The sequence below is a fragment of the Meles meles genome, chromosome X (genome assembly GCF_922984935.1).
Source record: "Meles meles chromosome X, mMelMel3.1 paternal haplotype, whole genome shotgun sequence".
NCBI lineage: Eukaryota > Metazoa > Chordata > Mammalia > Carnivora > Mustelidae > Meles > Meles meles.
In genome coordinates, this window is record NC_060087.1 from 42314827 (window position 1) to 42333210 (window position 18384).

Consider the following 18384-nt stretch of genomic DNA (forward strand, 5'->3'; position numbering starts at 1 on the left):
AAATCTTTAAAAAAATAAGTAATGAAGATCAGAATGGAAATAAATGAAATAGAGAATAGAAAAACAATAGAGAAAATAAATGAAATAGAGAATAGAAAAACAATAGAGAAAATAAATGAAATCACAAGTTGGTTCTTTGAAAAAAATCAACAAAATTGACAAACCTTTAGATTAAGAAAAATAAGGGAAAAAACTAATTATTAAAATAAGGAATGAAAGAGGGGACGTAACTACTAACCTACAGAAATGAAAAGAAATTGAAGAGAGTACTATGAACAACTGTATGCTAACAAATTAGAAAGCCTAGATGAAGGGGACAAATTCCTAGAAAGACACAAACTACCAAAACTGACTGAAGAAGAACTAGAGGATCTGAATAATCCTATAAAATCAGTAATAATATATAATATAAAATCAGTAATAATAATATAAAATCAGTAATAATAACAACAACAACATCCTACAAAGAAATGCCAGGAAGGGGCATCTGGGTGACTCCGTCGGTTAAACGTCTACCTTTGGCTCGGGTCATGATCTCAGGGTCTTGGGATGAAGTTCCATGTTGGGCTCCCTGCTCAGCGGGGAGCCTGCTTCTCCTTCTCCCTCTGCCCCTCCCCTTATTTGTGTGCTCTCTTTCTCTCTCTCTCTCTGTCAAAGAAATAAATAAATAAGATATTATTTATTTCCTTGACAGAGAGAGAGAGCAAGAGACAGCAAGAGAGGGAACACAAGTGAGGGGAGAGGGAGAGGGAGAAGCAGGCTCCCCGAGAGCAGGGAGCCTGATGTGGGGCTCGATCCCTGGAAGTTTGGATCATGACCTGAACCAAAGGCAGATGTTTAACTGACTAAGCCACCCAGGCACCCTAAATAAATAAAATCTTAAAAAGAAGAAGAAGAAGAAATGCTCAGGACTAGATGTCGATGTCTTCACCTGCGCATTCTACAAGTATTTAAAAGATTAACACTAATCTTCCACAGCTCTTCCCCAGAATAGAAGAGAAGGGACCACTATCCATCTCATTCTGTGAGGCTACTAGTACCCAGATACCAAAAACAAAGACATCATAACAAAACAGGAGATCAATATCTTTTCTGATTATAGATACCATAATTCTCAACAAAATACTAAAAACTGAATCCTAAAAAGGATTATACACCAGACCAAGTGAGAGATGGTCCAGGAATGCCAATGCGCCTCAACTCGCATGGAACTCAAGTAATGTAATACACCATATTCACACAATAAAAGGAAAAAACCCACACGATCATATCAGTAAATACAGAAAAAACATTTGACACAGTTCAACATCCTTTCCTGATAATAATACGCCACAAATTAGGAATAGACGGGAAATTTGTTAACACTGAGGGAGAAGTTAACGTATGTCAGACGCACTGTTCTAACCACTTTACAGTCATTAAATAATTTAATTCTCACATCCACTCTGGGAGGCAGGGCCTTTTATTACCCCCATTTTGCAGGTGGGTAAACTGAGGCACAGAGCATTAAGTAACATTTTCTCTGTTAGGAAGCTAATAAGTTGTAGGTCTCAGATTCCAGTATAGAAATTCTGGCCAAAGTCCACGCTCTCAACCACAGTCAGCTATTCTGTCCTCTCAAGGAACGTGGAATAATAATAATGATAAGCAAATTGGGTTTCCTAAGAACAAATGATTTGATCTTCATCTGTAAAAAAAACTTAATTCGTAACACTGTTAACTTAATATCAGTGGCCATAATTGTAATGCTGGTGAGAATTTTTAATATTGATACCAATGTTTTTTTAACCAAGTTGGTAACATTGGGTCAATATTGACATTTAACTGTAATTAACTCACACAAGTGGTGTTGATTATTTATATAAGCAAACATAATTTATAACACTGTTAAAAATTTATAAAATTAGTTGTAAAGTTTGATGGCATCAGTAATGGTGATTCAATTTCTATTTGCAATTGAAATTTGATTCATAACTGTGGTACTCAAATTGTATTAGTACTTGTAACTTTGATATTAGTAATTATTCATAATATAAACTGGAGTTGTTAAAACCATATTAACGATGATTTCTATTAGAAGCTACCAGATAATTCAAAACATAGTTACTCATAATTCATATTAGTAATCTTAATTTGTAACATTGGCAGAAATTTGTAATATTAGTTATAATATTTAATATTAGTAGTGATCAGGCAATTTCTAGTAAGCATAATATAATTCAAAACAGAGACTTATAATTTATATTAGAGCATAATTTGTAATATTGATAATAATTTGTACTAATAGTTATGATCTTCAATGACACTAGTAATGATTATTCAATTTCTGTTAGGAACTGCAATTTGATTCATAACATGGGTCCTCATAATTTACTGCAATAACAGTAATTTGTAGTAGTAGTGATAAGTTGTAATATTGGTGATTTTATTTTACAATAATAGTAACCCACAATTCAATTGCTCCTGGTAAGCAATTTAATTTGTAACATCGCTAGTGATGATTTTCATTGCCAATCCTCATTTGCAACATGGGTGACATTTCTATCACGAAGCATATTTGCTAATATAAGCAACCATGACTTGATTTCTATATGTAATATAATCTGATTCATTACATTAGCTCTGTTCGTTTACAGTAGAAGTTGATTTTTAATACCGGTGAGAAAAGATACTATAAGAAACAGGATCAATGACTGCAATCACACTTGTAAGCCCATCAGTATATTCATGCTATTAATAAACCCGGTCGCGAAGCAACTTCACCGCCCCCCCGCCCCCCCCCCCACTGGCTGCGCTCCCTGACACCGTCGCCATAGCTAATAATGCGTCCCCTGGCAATCAGGTCGCAGTAGACACCACGCTTTCCCCTCCCGCCCTTCCTACGGCCCCTAGACTCACCATCTCTTTGTGATTGGGGTAGAAGGTCTGATCGATAAGAGGAAATTCTTCTGTTCCCAGTTTCTTGTGCAGTCGAACCATCTGGGCGAACTAGGAGAGCCAGGAGAGATGGGTCAGCACGCCCTTCGCGGGGACAGAGTCTCCAAGCTGGGATTCTGAGCTTCGAATCCCCCTCCACCCCCCCAGATCACAGGGATTTCGAACTCCCACACGCACGCATACAGGAGATAGTCCCTCCGCCAGCAGCGCCCTTCCCGCCACTTACCACCCAGGGTTTGTCACAGAAGTTGTAGACAGAGTGCAAAGAGTTGACACTGGGGATCCCGGCATACTGCAGCCCGATGACCAGACTGCGGTAGTCTCCGTTCCGAGCCATGCTGAAGGCGTGCTGGCGGATCAGCACAAAGTCCGGCTTCAGAGACCTGGAGCGGCAGGGGGAGAGGTGTCGAGGATATACATCCCCCCGCCAGAGCTCCCCACCACCCTTAGAACAAAAACCACCTCTCGAAATCTCTGCAGCTCCTAGAAATTGCAAAGTGGTTGCTCAGGTCTGCGTGCACACACGTGCAAGCTGTTTCCTCCCGCAGCAACACCCTTTCCACACTTTCCCACTCTGGTGATCCCAGGGTCCTGGGATCCAGCCCCATAGCGAGCTCCCTGCTCAGCTGGGAGTCTGCTTCTCACTCTCCCTCTGCCTCTGCGTCTCCCCTTGCTTGCGCGGGCTCTCTCTCTCTCTCTCTCTCTCAAACAAACAAGCAAATAAAAAACAAACCCTTTAAAAAATGTCTCACAGTATCAGTCTTCCTCCTCCAAATTGCAGACCCCTCCAGCATCCAACGTTTCCTTTATTCCTTTGCTGCTATATATTTTTTCTTAGCAACTTTCTATTTTCTGATTTGTTTATTGCATGTATCCCACAGTAGAATACAAGGTCCGTGAGGGCAGAGGGGGTTTTGGGGGGGTAGGGGCTCTTTTGGGGAGTCAGTTTTCTTAAGTGCCAGGTCCTCAGCACATGCAACAGGTCCAGGTGCACAATCAGCACTCAGTAAATATATATGTTGAATGTAAAATGCCGAGGGCAGCAGCTGGCATTCTGTAGATGCTCAAGAAATATTTGCTGATTTAATATCTAAAAAGTTTGGCTTGCGGTCTGCTAGGACCCTTGGCTCTGCAGAAGACAGGCGATCTTCCCACATTCTGTACCTCGTTTTATTTTTTTTAAAGATTTTATTTATTTATAAGACAGAGAGAAACGAGAACGAGAGAGCACAAGCAGGGGGAGTAGCAGAGGGAAAGAGAGAAGCAGGTCTTGGCTGGGCAGGGAGCCCAATGCAGGACTCGATCCCAGGACCCCAGGATCATGACCTGCCTGAGCTGAAGGCAGATGCTTAACCAACTGAGCCACCCAAGCACCCCCTAATTTCTTTTTATTTATTTATTTAATTTAATATAGATTTTTATTTATTTATTTGACACACAGAGAGAGACAGCGAGAGAGGGAACACAAGCAGGGGAAGTGGGGGAGGGAGAAGCAGGCTTCATGCCAAGCAGGGAGCTTGACATGGGACTGGATCGTAGGACTCTGGGATCATGACCTGAGGCGAAGGCAGATGGTTAACCGACTGAGTCACCTAGGCGCCCCCCTAATTTCTTTTTATTTTTTCTAAGTTTTTTTTTTTTTTTTTTTTTGACAGAGATCACAAGTAGGCAGAGAGGCAGGCAGAGAGAGAGGGAGAAGCAGGCTCCCCGCCAAGCAGAGAGCCCGATTCGGAGCTCGATCCCAGGACCCTGGGATCACCACCTGAGCCGAAGGCAGAGACTTTAACCCACTGAGCCACCCAGGCACCCCCCCCCCCCACTAATTTCTTTTTAAATTGTCATATAACACTGTGTAAGTTTAAGGCATAAAAGATGTCGATTAGGGGCACCTGGGTGGCTCAGTGGGCTCTCTGCTCAGCGGGGAGCCTGTTTCCCTCTCTCTCTCTCTGCCTGCCTCTCTGCCTACTTGTGATCTCTGTCAAGTGAATGGATAAAATATTTTTTAAAAAAGATGTCAATTAGACACACTTATATATTGTAATAGAATTGTCACTGTAGCATTATTTAGCACTTCTATCATGTCACATAATTATCACTTCCTTTCTGTGGTGGGAATAATTAAGATCTGGCCTCTTAATAACTTCCATAATTAAGATACAATATAGTTGGGGTGCCTGGGTGGCTCAGTGCATTGAGCCTCTGCCTTTGGCTCAGGTCATGATTCCAGAGTCCTGGGATCAAGTCCCACATCAGGCTCTCTGCTCAGCAGGAAGCCTGCTTCCCCTCTCTCTGCTTGCCTCTCTGCCTACTTGTGATCTCTCTCTCTCTGTGTCAAATAAATAAATAAAAATCTTTTTAAAGAAAGATACAATATTGTTATCTATATTCACTATACTGTGCATTGGATTATACCCTTGAACAACTCTTCTATTTTTTTAAGATTTTATTTATTTGACGGTTTAAATTTTTTTTTTTTTTTTTTTAGATTTATTTATTTGACAGAGACTACAAGTAGGCAGAGAGGCAGGCAGAGAGAGAGAGAGGAGGAAGCAGGCTCCCAGCCAAGCAGAGAGCCCGATGCGGGGCTCGATCCCAGGACCCCGGGATCATGACCTGAGCTGAAGGCAGAGGCCTCAACCCACTGAGCCACCCAGGCGCCCCTATTTGACGGTTTATACCCTTAAACAACTCTTCTGTTTTTTTTTAAAGATTTTATTTATTTATTTGACGGAGACAGAGATCACAAGTAGGCAGAGAGGCAGGCAGAGAGAGAGGCAGAAGCAAGCTCCCCGCTGAGCAGAGAGCCCGATGCGGGGCTCCATCCCAGGACCCTGAGATCATGACCTGAGCCGAAGGCAGAGGCTCAACGCACTGAGCCACCCAGGCGCCCCTAAACATCTCTTTTATTCTATCACCCCTCAGTCCCCGGTAACCACCATTTTACTCTCTATTTTTACGAGGTTGGCTTTTTTTAGATTCCACAGACAAGAGATATCATGCAGTATTGGTCTTTCTCTGTCTGATTTATCTTACTTAGCATAATGTCCTCAAGGTCCATTCACGTTGTTGCAAAGGGCAGGATTTCCTTCTCTCTCGGCCTAAATAGTTCATAGTGTATACACACCGCATCTTCTTTAATCATTCATTCACTAGTGAATCACGTTGTTTCCATATCTTGGCTATTGTAACATACCTAAGTTCTTGCTCCCAGGAGGATGGGTGGAGAGGTGGGGGACGCTCCCACAGCTCTAAGGGAGTCCTTATGCCTGTCCTATAACACCGAGTTCACCTCTCTGCTTACCGCACGACCTTCACCCCGTTCCGAAGAACTTCCATGTCCACGGAGAATCCACCATTGGCGTGAGCCACGAGGTTGAGATCAGAGAATTCAGCCTAGGAAGGAGAAAAAAGATCCGTGATTTAGCCGCATCACACCAAAATGACCATCCAGTTTTCCGTCTGGACAGCCGACCCCCAGATCCATCCGCCCCAACTAACCTGTTCTACTTTAATGTCAATTTCTCCATGGATCTTCTTCCCTTTGAAGTATTTTGCCCTGGAGAGGAAAAGCAGAGCACAGCCATCAGTCTCAGGAAGTCAAAACCCAGGCCAGTTCCTTTGACCCTTTTGTCCCTTCAGAGCCATAAAGTGCTTCGTGATTGTTGAAACACTTTGCAAAGCTCAACAGTGCTTGGGGTACCCTAAGTTCTGTTGTGATCTCTTCCGGAGGTGTGTAAATGTCAGAGGACTTTGCGAACTCTAAACGAAGTCCTCAAACCCCAGCCGGCAGGCAGACATTCCCCAGAGGGTTGTTTGCTCATCACACGGCTACCAGAAATGTTTTCGGAAAGCTTTGCCAAAGGAGGAGTGCGCTCTGCAAGCGGTAATGTACTTTGGAATTGCATGGAGGTTTGTAAATGGCAATAAAACAAAGCAAAACAAAACAAAACACCAAAAAAACCAAAACAAACAAACAAAACAAAACCCAAAACCCGTAGAGAATATGTATATATGAAGTGTGCCCGGGGAATGCCTCAGTTGCCTGTGTCTGCTTGTGCATCCTGAAGGATCTCTCTGCGCCCTGGCCCTTCCCCATGGAGGATCACACTTGTCCATGTGTGCCTGAGCGCTCTGAGGGACCCAACTATGGGTGGGCGGCTAGATAAAGAAAAGAAGAGCAGATCGAGGGGTGCAAGCTGGCGGTGGAGGGGGGGTGTGGTGGGCAGAAATAATGGGTGTAGGGAGGGATGTGGCTGGCAGCCAGCCAGCCAGGGGAGTGCGAGGGGAAGCCACAGGAGGGAAAAGGGGTAGGAGCAGCCATGAGAGCAGCGTGAACTCCCACCTCACTATCCCTGGGCCAGGCTGGGTTTCCAGCGGCATACTCCCCCAGGCCCAGGATTCCTACCCAACAGGCTTCTCTACACAAAGAAGCTCATCTCCAGTCAGGGGTCTCACTCAAGAGGGATGAGGAAAGGAGGCACTCCCAGGCTTGTCTCTGACACAGACACCCACCCAGCATAAACGGGCCCTACAGACGTCATGGACAAACCCCAAAGACCCCAAGCACAGCCATTTTCTCCTCTCCCTCTCCCTCCCTCCCTCCCTCTCTCTCACAAGCACACTCCATTACTGACACTGTCCCCTCACAAGTGTTGGAGGAGAATTTCTCTGAGACCGGCACATTTTTTCATTTATAAAATAATGATGAGTGTAGACTCTATCACTGTATTTCAAAGATTTAAAAAAAGAGTTCATTTAATTTATTTGAGAGAGAGAGAGAGGGAGAAGACGAGTGGGGAGGAGAGGGAGAAGCAGGCTCCCCACCGAGCAGGGAGTCCTGCCCCATGCAGGACTCGATCCCAGGATCCCCAGAATCATGACCTGAGCTGAAGGTAGATGCTTAACTGACTGAGCCACCCAGGCCCCCCATATTTCCAACTTTTTTGACCCTAAGTGTAGTGAATACCGTGGTGCTCTGCTCAGATGGCCTCTTCACAGCCAATGCACCCTGAGTGTTAGCTGGTGACATCTTAGGGCTGTGTCCCACTGGGAACTGTCTTCTCTCATAGAGAATTGCCTTGGCCAAGGCTAGACCTACTTTAGGCAGCCCATGTCTTCTCTCTGGTCCATGGGTGAGTACAAAGGCTAGCCTCTTGGCCTCAGTATAGGCTGACTCTGAAGGACCATCCCACCCGCAGGGGTTCCCCCTAGTCAGTCTCTGATGCAGCTGCCTTGTGGACCAGCTGCCCCCATCCCCAACCCTGCCCTTCTTACAGGGGTTGATCCTAAAGGCACTCCCCAGCAAGCCTCCTGCTTACAAATGCCTGCCTTGAAATCCAATCCCGGAGAACCCAGCCTAAACCAGTGTGCCAGAGCTGTCAAACCACACACACACACACACACACACACAGACTCTAATGCCATTCTGGAATTGGGTCGCCCAGCAGCCAGCAGGCAAGGAGGAACCCTCCTTTGTTGGGGGGGGCACGGAGAGCCACCCACATACTGTAGCCACATAACACACTCCGCCGCAGGTCTGGGCTGTGGTACCAGCAGGATACCACTCACACCCTTATGTTCTGGCACATTCCATGATACTGGACGTGTCCATGGTGAGAAAAGAGGCAGTGTGGAGTTCATTCTCATGAGCATAAGAATTACAGTGTGGCACCCCCCGGGCTGTGGGGGTATCAATAACTTTACTGAGGGTCAACTGTAATGAGATCCTGGCAGAAGGGAGTGCACCAGTTGGTGAAATGTCGCTGATACTCTAGAGGCCTGGGGGAAATGGTCAGCAGACTCAGGTGACTGTTTGCTAAACGCCAATGATTAGCTGAAGAAAGATGGGATATGTTCAGGGTGAGTGATCACTAATCCAAAGCAAAATGTGGAAGCCAGAGGATCTCCTTGGTTACATTTAAGGAAACCCTAATCCTCTGCAACTGGAGGGCAGGCGTTGGGGAAGACCAGGGACTTAGGGCATGATCTTAAGTGTAACAAAACTTTAGAGGAGGTTGAATTCTCAGGCCTAGCACATCTCTTATGTCATGATCAGGGTCCTTATAGGCCCAAAGTGAAGCCCTTAGACGCGGGATGAGGATATCTGGAAAGATGCATGTAATACCTTAAACTTATTGATTCACCTGAACCAGCTGGGCCTGCAGAGGTAGGCTTCTCCTCCTTGTTAGAATATAGACCTTCCCTCCGCTTGAAGGTAATACAGAGGCCTTGAAGGAAGCAGGTGCCTTTTAAAACAATGCTTGCCCCTTTTGCAACCTCCCTCCCTCCCCTCTTAGCAGCCAGATCAATAAGGAGGGTCAAATCCTAGCACGTCTGATTGGAGAGGTACATTTGCAAAGGAAGCAAACAGTATACAGAAGCTGAAAAATCTGGCCAGTATGTACTGACAAGAGCTATAAAAGTATGCAAGAAGCTGTGTCCTGAGGACAATGGACCAAGGAGGTGGAACATGAAGTTGGAGTGCTCTCCCAGGGCCCAGAATTGGAAACCCTGGCAAGGACTCTAGGAGGTGTAGCCGATCCACCGTCAGATGACTTGTGGAAGCTTGGAGAAAACAGTGGCCCACATCAAGTGAAGCAGAAATGCCAAAATCTTCCATGGCAGACTGTGGAAGAAAGGATCAAAGGACTCAGAGAAGCAGACATGTTAGAGAAGTTATGCTACATGAGTCTAGGAAACTCATCAGCTGACTCTGTTCTATGGGAAGGGCCAGCGGATCTACCCAACTTACAAAATCAATAAGGAATATGCTGGTAAGAGTGGCACCAGCCGGGCTGAGAAGCACAGTAGTGGGAAGGTGGTAACTGAAGTCCTGTCCCAGGTCCTGTTCACAGTGGGTCCACCCCATAGTCACTTCTCCAGTCCGCAAATGCATAATTAAACTGGGCATATCTGTAGTTGTCAGAAACCCCTACGTGGGTTCCTTGGCTTGCGGGGTAAGAGCTATTGTGGTGGGAAGGTCCAAATGGATGCCTCTAGAACTACACCCTCCCATCCCAATCAAATCAGCAAATCCAAGCTAAGATTATATCTATCCCAGGGGTGATTGTGGAAACTAGCGCTACTTTGAAAGATCTAAGGGATGCAGGGGTGTTAGTCCCATCATATTTCCCATTGAATGGACTAGTTCGGCTCCTGGAGAATGTCTGCAGACTCTTGCAAGCTTGACCAAGCAGTATCCCTAAGGGAAGCAGCTATACTGGACAGGCTGCCATTGTCAGAGCAGAATTCGGGTCCAGCAGGTAGCCGCTGACTTCCTGAATGCACTCTTCTATTCTGACCAGAAAAGAGGATCGGTGACCTTTCACGTTCACATGGGACTGATAGCTATATCTGTTAAAGGTCTTGCCATGGGGTCATGCTGTCTTTCTCACCCTGTGTCATTCTATGGTTCAAAGGCACTGGGCCATCTGGACACCCCCCCCCCCAGGATGTCACACTGGACCACTCTATCAATGGCATCTTATTGACTGGGCGACATAAACAAGGGATGAGTAGGACGTTGTCTGGCTAAGATGTATGCTCTCCAGAGGCCAGGAGATGAATCCTACAAAGACTCAGGGGCCTGGAACATTAGCAAAAGTTCCAGGGGTCCAATGGCCCAAGGCAGGCCCCGGGACAGTCGCCTCCAAATAATAGGGCAAAGCATCATATCTCGCACCTCCTGTCGCGAGGGAAAGCGCACAGCACTTGGTAGGCATTGTCAGGTTCCAGAAGCAGCCTATCCCGCATCTGAAGATACTACTCTGATTCCTATTTCAGGGGGAGCATTAGGCTGCCCTCCCTGAACAGGGGCCAGAGCAGAAAGGGATCCGCAGGAGGGCCAGACCATGGTGCCAGCCATCTTTCCACTTAGGCCATATGACCCTGCGGATCCTATGATACCGGATAAGCCAGTAGTGGGAAAAGATGCAATGTGGAGCTTATGGGAAGTGTGAGTGGGAGGCCCTTGGGGGTTCTGGAGCAAGGCCAGGCCATCTGCAGCAGAGAATCATGTGACTCTTGAGAACCACTTTCTGGTACCCTACCAGGCTCTGGAAGAGACAGAATGCATGGCTATGGGGCACCAAGCGATTGTGCCTCTGGGTACCCCTCGCGAGCTGGGTCCGGCCGGGCCCACCAAATAATAACATCACATGGACCCAGCAGCTGGGATCAGGCTCGAGCAGGACTGAGCAAGCTAACTGAACAGGTAATCCTGATGCCCGTGTCACCCATCCTGGTGCCCCGGTGTCTCCCTCAGCTCACCAAGGGGACCCCTCAGAGCCAGCAGCTGAAGGAAGGGAGAAAAAGCCTCAGCTTGGTTCACAAATGGACTGGCTTGGTGTGTGGGGAGAAGCCAAAAAGGGACAGAGGCTGTGTCATAGCCCCACTCAGGGTGGTTGTGGAAGACAGTGGCAGAGCTCCCAATGGGCAGAGCTTTGGGCTGGGCCCCCGGTAATCTACTTAGCAAGGAAAGGGAAATGGCCCAGGATTAGAATATACATTCATTGGTGGGCCACGGTGGGTGGCTTGGCTGATCAGAGGCCTTAAGGGAAAAATATTAGGAGATCAAGACAAGGAGTATTATGCTAAGTAAAATAAGTCAGTGGAGAAAGACAAATACCATATGATCTCACTCCTAGGCGGAATTTAAGAAACTCAACAAATGAGCAAAGTGTAAAAGGTGGGGGAGGCAAACCAAGATACAGACTCTTAACTATAGAGAACACACTGATGGTTACAGGGGTGGGAGGGCAAGGGTGAAATAGACGATGGGCACCGGGCGACGCAAGGAAGTGCTGACTCACTAGACTGTAGACTTGACACTAATATCACACTGTGTGTTAACTAGCTGGAATTTAAATATAAACTTAAAAAAAGAAGATCAGGACAAGGAGGTCTGGGGCACAGAAACGTGGGTGGACATGGGAGTGGGCAAAAAGTGAGGAGCGGAGATCTGTGCATTGTGTGTTAACACCCACCAGACAGCATCCACAATGGAAGAGGCACTAAACAACCAGGTAGACGGAATGAGTCAGCCCGATGATGTCAGCCAGCCTCTCAAGTCGGCCACCCCAGTGCGAGCAGATGGGCCCATGAATGAAGTAGCAAGACAAGCAGAGAAAGTGGCTCTAAGTGGGGCCAATGGTGTTATTGCTGGAGGCCCAATCTTTCAGCAGCAGAGACCAACACTGAGCCCATGACACAGCACCGTCCCTATCCGTTAAGAAGCCTAGCTAGCCACTTGGTGGCGAGCTGACTCCATTGGGCCCCAACCACCCTGGAAAGACGAAGGATTCATTTTGTCGGGAATATTGTATATGGGGGGTTTGCCTTTCCCGACCGCAGGGTCATAGCCAGTATCACTGCCCGAGGGCTTACCCAATGTTGGAACCACCGGTATGAGATCCCTCATAACACTGCATCAAATGGAAGGACACATTTGATAGCAAAGGAGGTACTGAAGCGGGCCCATGACCTTGGAGTTGATTGATGATGTTATACATCACAGCACCCAGGAGCTGCTGGCCTGGAACAGCTTGCAGCCAGGGCGAAGATGCTAGCTTGGACATGATACTGTGAAAGAATGCGGCACCGTCCTCCAAAGCACCCAAAACCAGCGGCCCATTCATTGCGCTGTGTTCCCAGTAGGTAGAACATATGGGTCTGGGAACTCGGAGGAGAAAGTAGGAGGGGCCCAGCTTACCATCAGTCCCAGTGATCCACTTTTGGAACGGGTGCTTCCTGCCCGCTCAAGGCTCTGCAAGGTTAGAGGTCCTGGTTCTCCAAAGGGGAACACCGCTACCAGGGGACACAGCAAGAATCCTATTACATTCGAAGCTATGAATGCCACCTGGACACCTACGTTTCACACGCCAATGAATATGAAGAGGAATGAATCACTGTCTTCACAAGGGTACGTGGCCTGGAACATCAGGAGGAGGTGGGGTTGTTATTACACGGCAAGAGCGGGGGGTGGGGAGAGATATGTTTGGCACACAGGCGATCCCCTTAGCTGTCTGTGGGTACTCCTTGCACAGCTCTGCAGGGAAATGAACAAGGACAGTGGCCACAGCCTGAGAAGGGCATGGGGACCAAGGGCTCAGGGATCCTCCAAGGATGAGGGAATGAATCACTCATCAGGTAAGCCACAGAGACCAAGAGACTAGCTGAGGGGGAGGGGAATCTAGAATGTATGGTAGAAGAAGGAAACAGAAGAAACAGATCATATATTTCTGCAGCAGTGGAGGCTACTAACCCTTCTCTTTCAAGCTTCCCCCCCCCACCCCGCCCCAGAAAACCTGACCAATCACAATCCTGGAGATGCTGTGCCCAGATGGGGTGATTAACTTAATCTAAGAAGTGAATCTGAGCAGTATAAGGAGTGGACTCTGTGCTCCCCTCAGATCTTCCCCCACTCCCATTTACTCTCCACTCCGCCACCCCCCCCCACCTCCACCTGCCGCGCCATGGGGCTCACCTTCAAGCTTTCCTATCTAGTTTCCAACTTCCGGGGAGATTTGCTGTGGAAGGCTCACGGTGCTCACTGGGAGTCCCTCACTGGGAACTGCCTTCTGCAGCAGGGGTCTGCCTTCCCCAAAATTAGACCTCCTTCCAGGAGGCTGACTGACTGATGTAAGAATACAAAAGCTTGGACACCACCGCCCCCAGTGAAGGTCTCTCTGAAGGGTCATCCTAGCTCCCTAGCTCCCCCCAAGTGTTGGCTGAGTCTTCTGTTGTGGCTGCATCATAGCTCAACCTTTCCCTCCACTAAATCCTGCTTCCCTCACTCCTCCTCCGCAACAGGTGTTGTTCCCAAGAGCTCTCCCCAGTAAATCTGCACACAAACCTCAGAGTCTCAGGGCCTGCTTCCAGGGAAGTCTAAGAAAAGAAGCCACAAGAAGAGATATAGTTTATATAACCCACTGTATACATATATGCATAATAACCTACCCTATATATGTAATATATGTTATATGACACCTCTACTGTTACACAGCAAATATAATATAGTGTGGCTTATGTAACATATCATATATTACATATTACACACTAACCATATATGTACCTAGAAGGTATATAAACATATCTATAGAACTGGAATGAAACTTTCAGTAAATGATTACCTTTACTATGTGCACCGGAGTCTGATATTTTCTATTCTATTTTATTCCATTTCATGAAGAAAAACACACACACATGTGTGTGTGTGTGTATATATATATATATATATATATATATGTATTATGTACTATAAACCTATTATATAGCAAATGTATGATAGAGCATATGCCACATATAGTATATGGCATACATTACTGATTGTATTTCCTGGAGTAAGAGTTCCACTAAATGGTAATAATCCCACTTACCATGTGTCATATATTTTTTGTTAGATTCTATTTTCATTTATACTACTGCATGAAGAAAACTAAATCCTGGTTACAAGCCAGTAGGTGACCTGTAGTTTGAACGAAACACTTGGCTACATTATCTCTAAAAGGAGGAAATGATTCTCAACTCAGAGTTTGCAAGTGTGCGCCACAGAGGACCCGAGACCCAGGAAAGGGTGAGAGTGGTGAGATTTGGTGGAAAAGGTGTCAGACTCTATCTAGGAGTACAATCCATTACGGAGTCTGCGCAACTCCTCCTCTATTCCAGGCTGAAATCCCCAAAGCCTGGATGGTATTTGCAGTATCTGTAGGCAGGTGATGCAGAGGTCTCTGTTCCCCACGCTGAGCCTGCTGTGTGTACACAAGTCCTCTCCCTTTGTCCATCCCACCCCAACTATAGTAAACACTAAATAAACACTTGCTAGACTGACCAGAAGAAAAGACTAGAGGAGCTGGATAAAGGGGAGTTTCTGAGATGCAGGAAGAGAAGGGAAGAATCTTTCACTGAATTTAACAGGTGCTCAATAAATTCTTGCCGGACAACTTCGAAAATAATGGAAAACATTGGAGTTGTAATTATGGAAAGGGGGAGGGTCTTGTCAGTATTCGGTAGATAATTAATAAATGTTTGCTGGAACAAAGGAAAATGCAGCAAAGGAACTTCCGGGAGTGTGGGAGTGGGGAAGGAAGTCTAAAGGAGAGTGGCTACCAGTATACAGCAGGGGCCCCATTAACATTTGTTGACTTCAGTGGAGCAAATTTAGCCAAGAAGATGGCTCCTGTGTGAGGGGATGTTGGTGAAGGAATTACAGTAAGTGTTCAAGAACTGCTTTATGGATTGATGGAGAAAAGGAGATGGTTTGAAAAGAATACAGTCAGAGATTAACAAATGCTTTTGGATTAATTGGTTGGGGGGAAGCAGTTGGGAAGATGGCTACAAAGGGAGGGAGGGGACCTAGCCAGAATACGGTAGGTGCACATTGTGAACTTTCCAGATTGCATAGAGTCAAAGGTCAGATGAGGATTGTCAAAGGGGGAATTAGAGGGGGAGGGAAAGAGGCACTGAATATGGGGACCTTAGTATACAGTAAGTGTTTATTAAACAGTTGTGGGGTTGAATGGAGAAGAAGGTGTAGAGAATCCAGCTGGCGGCTGGGGTTAGAAGGAAGGGGAACTGAAGGAGGGATCTTTCTAGTATGTAGTAATGCTAAATGGATGCCTCCCACACTCTGACACATGCAAACTATGCAGTAAATACCTATAGAGTGAATAAACGGCTCTGAATAGAGAGAACGGCTGCTAGGTAAAGGCAGCGGGGGAGGAGCGATCTAAACAGTAAAAAACTGGTACTCAATAAATTTAGGTTGAAGTAGACTCCTGGAGAGAGAGGTCTTGAGACAGGACAGCAACTTTCAGACTTGGAAAAGAAGACGTTGAGAATGGCCCTTATATAGTAGGAACTCAAGTAAGTGTTTACTGGCTTAAGTAGAAGAAAGTACTTTTGGGGTACGGATTTAAGATTGGGAGAGGGAATCCTAGGGACATTGAGGGGAGTGGAAAAAGGGTAATCCTTATAAACTGGGCTCTAGATTTATAAAAAAAAAAAGGATCTTAGGAAGAGGCTTTATGACTGGCACAGTTTCTTCTAGGGGCAAGGAAGAGGTGTCTACTCCCTGCACACAGCAGGCACTGCATATGTGCTTACCGGATCCACTAAAAGAAAAAGACTTTGGAAAGGAGTTGTGAACATAGAGCACACAGACAGCACTCCAAATGCTCACAGGAGCCATGGGAAGAAAAGGTCTCTGGGGGAAGGTGATTAGAATCAAGCATCTGGCAGAGAGTACAAAACTAGATGCTCACTGGATCCATTAAAAGAAAAGGTCTTTGCTGGAGGGTGGGCTAGGGGTAGGCATACAATCACTGGATTCACTGGAGGAAAAGTCTTCGGGGAAGGGGAATGGGGCTGCAGAAGCCTGATATGTAAGCTTGATTCTCCATCCATGAAAGGAAAGGCTCTTGTGGTGAGTGCATAGAATCAGGCACACGGTGGTCCTCCTCAAATGCTCCAAGGGGTGAGTAAAAAGAAAAGGACTCTGGAAAGAGGATTGAAATGGTGCACACACCAAGTGTTAGATATTTGATCACTGTATTAACTGGAGACAAGTCTTTGTGGAGAAGGTCTAAGGTTGGGTCATGCAGGTGTTCAACACATGCAGACTGATGTCACTGGGGAAAGGGTTTGGGGATGGGGTAAACAACAGGCACTCAATAAATGCTTGCTGAATACACTGGAGGAAAGAAGCTTTCGAGTAGGCTCAGGCAGCAGGCAGGCAATAAATTCTGTGTGGGTTCACCAAAGGAAAGGTCTTTGGAGTAGCCTGAGAATGGAGAATAAACAAGGCCCTCAATAAATGCTTTCTAGATCCATCGGAGGAAAAGGATTTTGGGGAGAGTCTGAAGATGAGTCACACACAGAGGCTCAAAAATGCTCATGGGACTCATTTGAGCAAAACACGTTTGAGAAAGGGGTTTGGAGATAGGGCATACACCAGGCACTTAGTAAATGTTTTCTAGGTGCTTTGGAGAAATAAGCTCTTGGAGAGAGGACTTAGAGTTGGGACACACAGAAGGCATTCAATAAAGGCTGACAGGATCCATTAAAGGCAACACTTTCTCGGGGAGAAGAGGGGATGGGATACACAGCAGGCAATCCACGTTCACTGAATGGCTTGAAAGGTCTTTGCGGGGAGGGTTGGGATGGGGCACATACCACACTCTGGATACATGCTCACAAGATCTGTTAGAGAGAATGCCTTAGGGCAAGACTTGAGGGGGACAAGACACATAGCAAACTCTCAATGAATGTTCACAAAATTCAGGGAAGCCAAAGGCTTTGGGGAAGGACTCCCAGAGAAGGCACACTGCAGGTACTTGATAAATGCTAACAAGATCCATTAAAGAACAAGGCCTTTGGGGTGGGGGGGTGGGGCGGCAAGGCACATTAGGCTCCCCAACGCTCACAGGATATCCTAAAGCCAAGTCTTTCGGGAAGGAGTTACACAGCAGGCGCCGGATAACTGCTCCCTGTATGGATGGAGAAGGCCGGGTGGGGGGCAAGGGTGGGGCACAGAGGATGCACACGGTATAATAATTTAAAGTAAAAGGGTTTAGGCTAGGGGGCCAGGTGCCTGGCACACAAGCTGTGCTTGGTAAGTGCTCGTCGTGGAACGATCTGGGGACCCAGGCCCGCGGGAAGACGTCCACGGCAGTGGCTTACCAGTCGGTGTGGGGCTCGTCGATGACCAGCAGCACCCTGGCGGCAGCGCCCCCACGACCTGCGCCCCCAGAGCCGCCGCCCACCTGCTCGCTGAAGGTGGCCGCCGCGGCCGCCGTGGTCTGCTTGACCGCGTTGGACAGAGACGAGAAGAAGCCACCACCCCCCGAAGACCCAGGACTAGGGGCAGCCGGAGAGGCCACAGGGGCAGACGCGGAGGACCTCTCGGCAGTGGCAGTCGCGGGACCGGGCGTGGCTCCGGGGCTGGGGGCAGCCGGCGGCGGCGGGGGTGGCTGCGGGCGCTGCAGGTCTGTCATGTACCCATTTGGCAGATTGGCCATGAAGTTGCTGTCCGACAGGCGGCGCCGCAGGTAGTTCATGGCTGCGGCGCGGGGCAGGGGGTCCTAGGAGCAGTCTGATCAGGAGCCGCGGGGGCGGACCGCGCGGGGCCCAGGAGCACTGCTGCGCTCTCAGGCACGACGCGACTCTTCGGTTGCCCGCTGCAGACTGAGGTAGCGCTGAGTCGCCGCCGCCGCAGCGCGGTTGGTCGCGCCCGTACCCCCCTATCTCGCGCCCCTCGTGGTGCTGTCCAGCTGGGCCGGCGGCGGCGCGGACGCGACCAAGGCGGCCGGGAAGGGGAGTTTGGGGAGGAACGGCGAGTGACGTCAGCGCGCCTTCAGTGCTGGGGAGGCGGTGGCACGCGCCGGCAGGCGGGGGCGAAGGAGCTGTCCGTGGTGCTGAAGGCGGCAGTGCGCACGCGCCACGCCGCATCCT

General features: G+C 47.6%; 1 protein-coding gene across 2 annotated transcripts in view; it reads right to left on the bottom strand.

Moving 5' to 3' along the window:
- The window catches only part of SYN1 (synapsin I), a 46606-nt gene extending 28456 nt beyond the window's left edge, over window positions 1–18150 (bottom strand). The window contains exons 1-5 of one of the 2 annotated variants that reach the window (XM_045995100.1): window positions 17614–18150; window positions 6436–6493; window positions 6239–6330; window positions 3164–3320; window positions 2899–2988 (exon numbers count right to left, since the gene is read on the bottom strand). In XM_045995100.1, coding sequence (XP_045851056.1) covers window positions 2899–2988; window positions 3164–3320; window positions 6239–6330; window positions 6436–6493; window positions 17614–17990 — 774 coding nt within the window. In that variant the 5' untranslated portion in view covers window positions 17991–18150. The remainder of the gene's footprint in view (window positions 1–2898; window positions 2989–3163; window positions 3321–6238; window positions 6331–6435; window positions 6494–17613) is intronic. The other variant, XM_045995099.1, reaches the window with a different exon arrangement.
- Window positions 18151–18384: the final 234 nt, after the last annotated feature.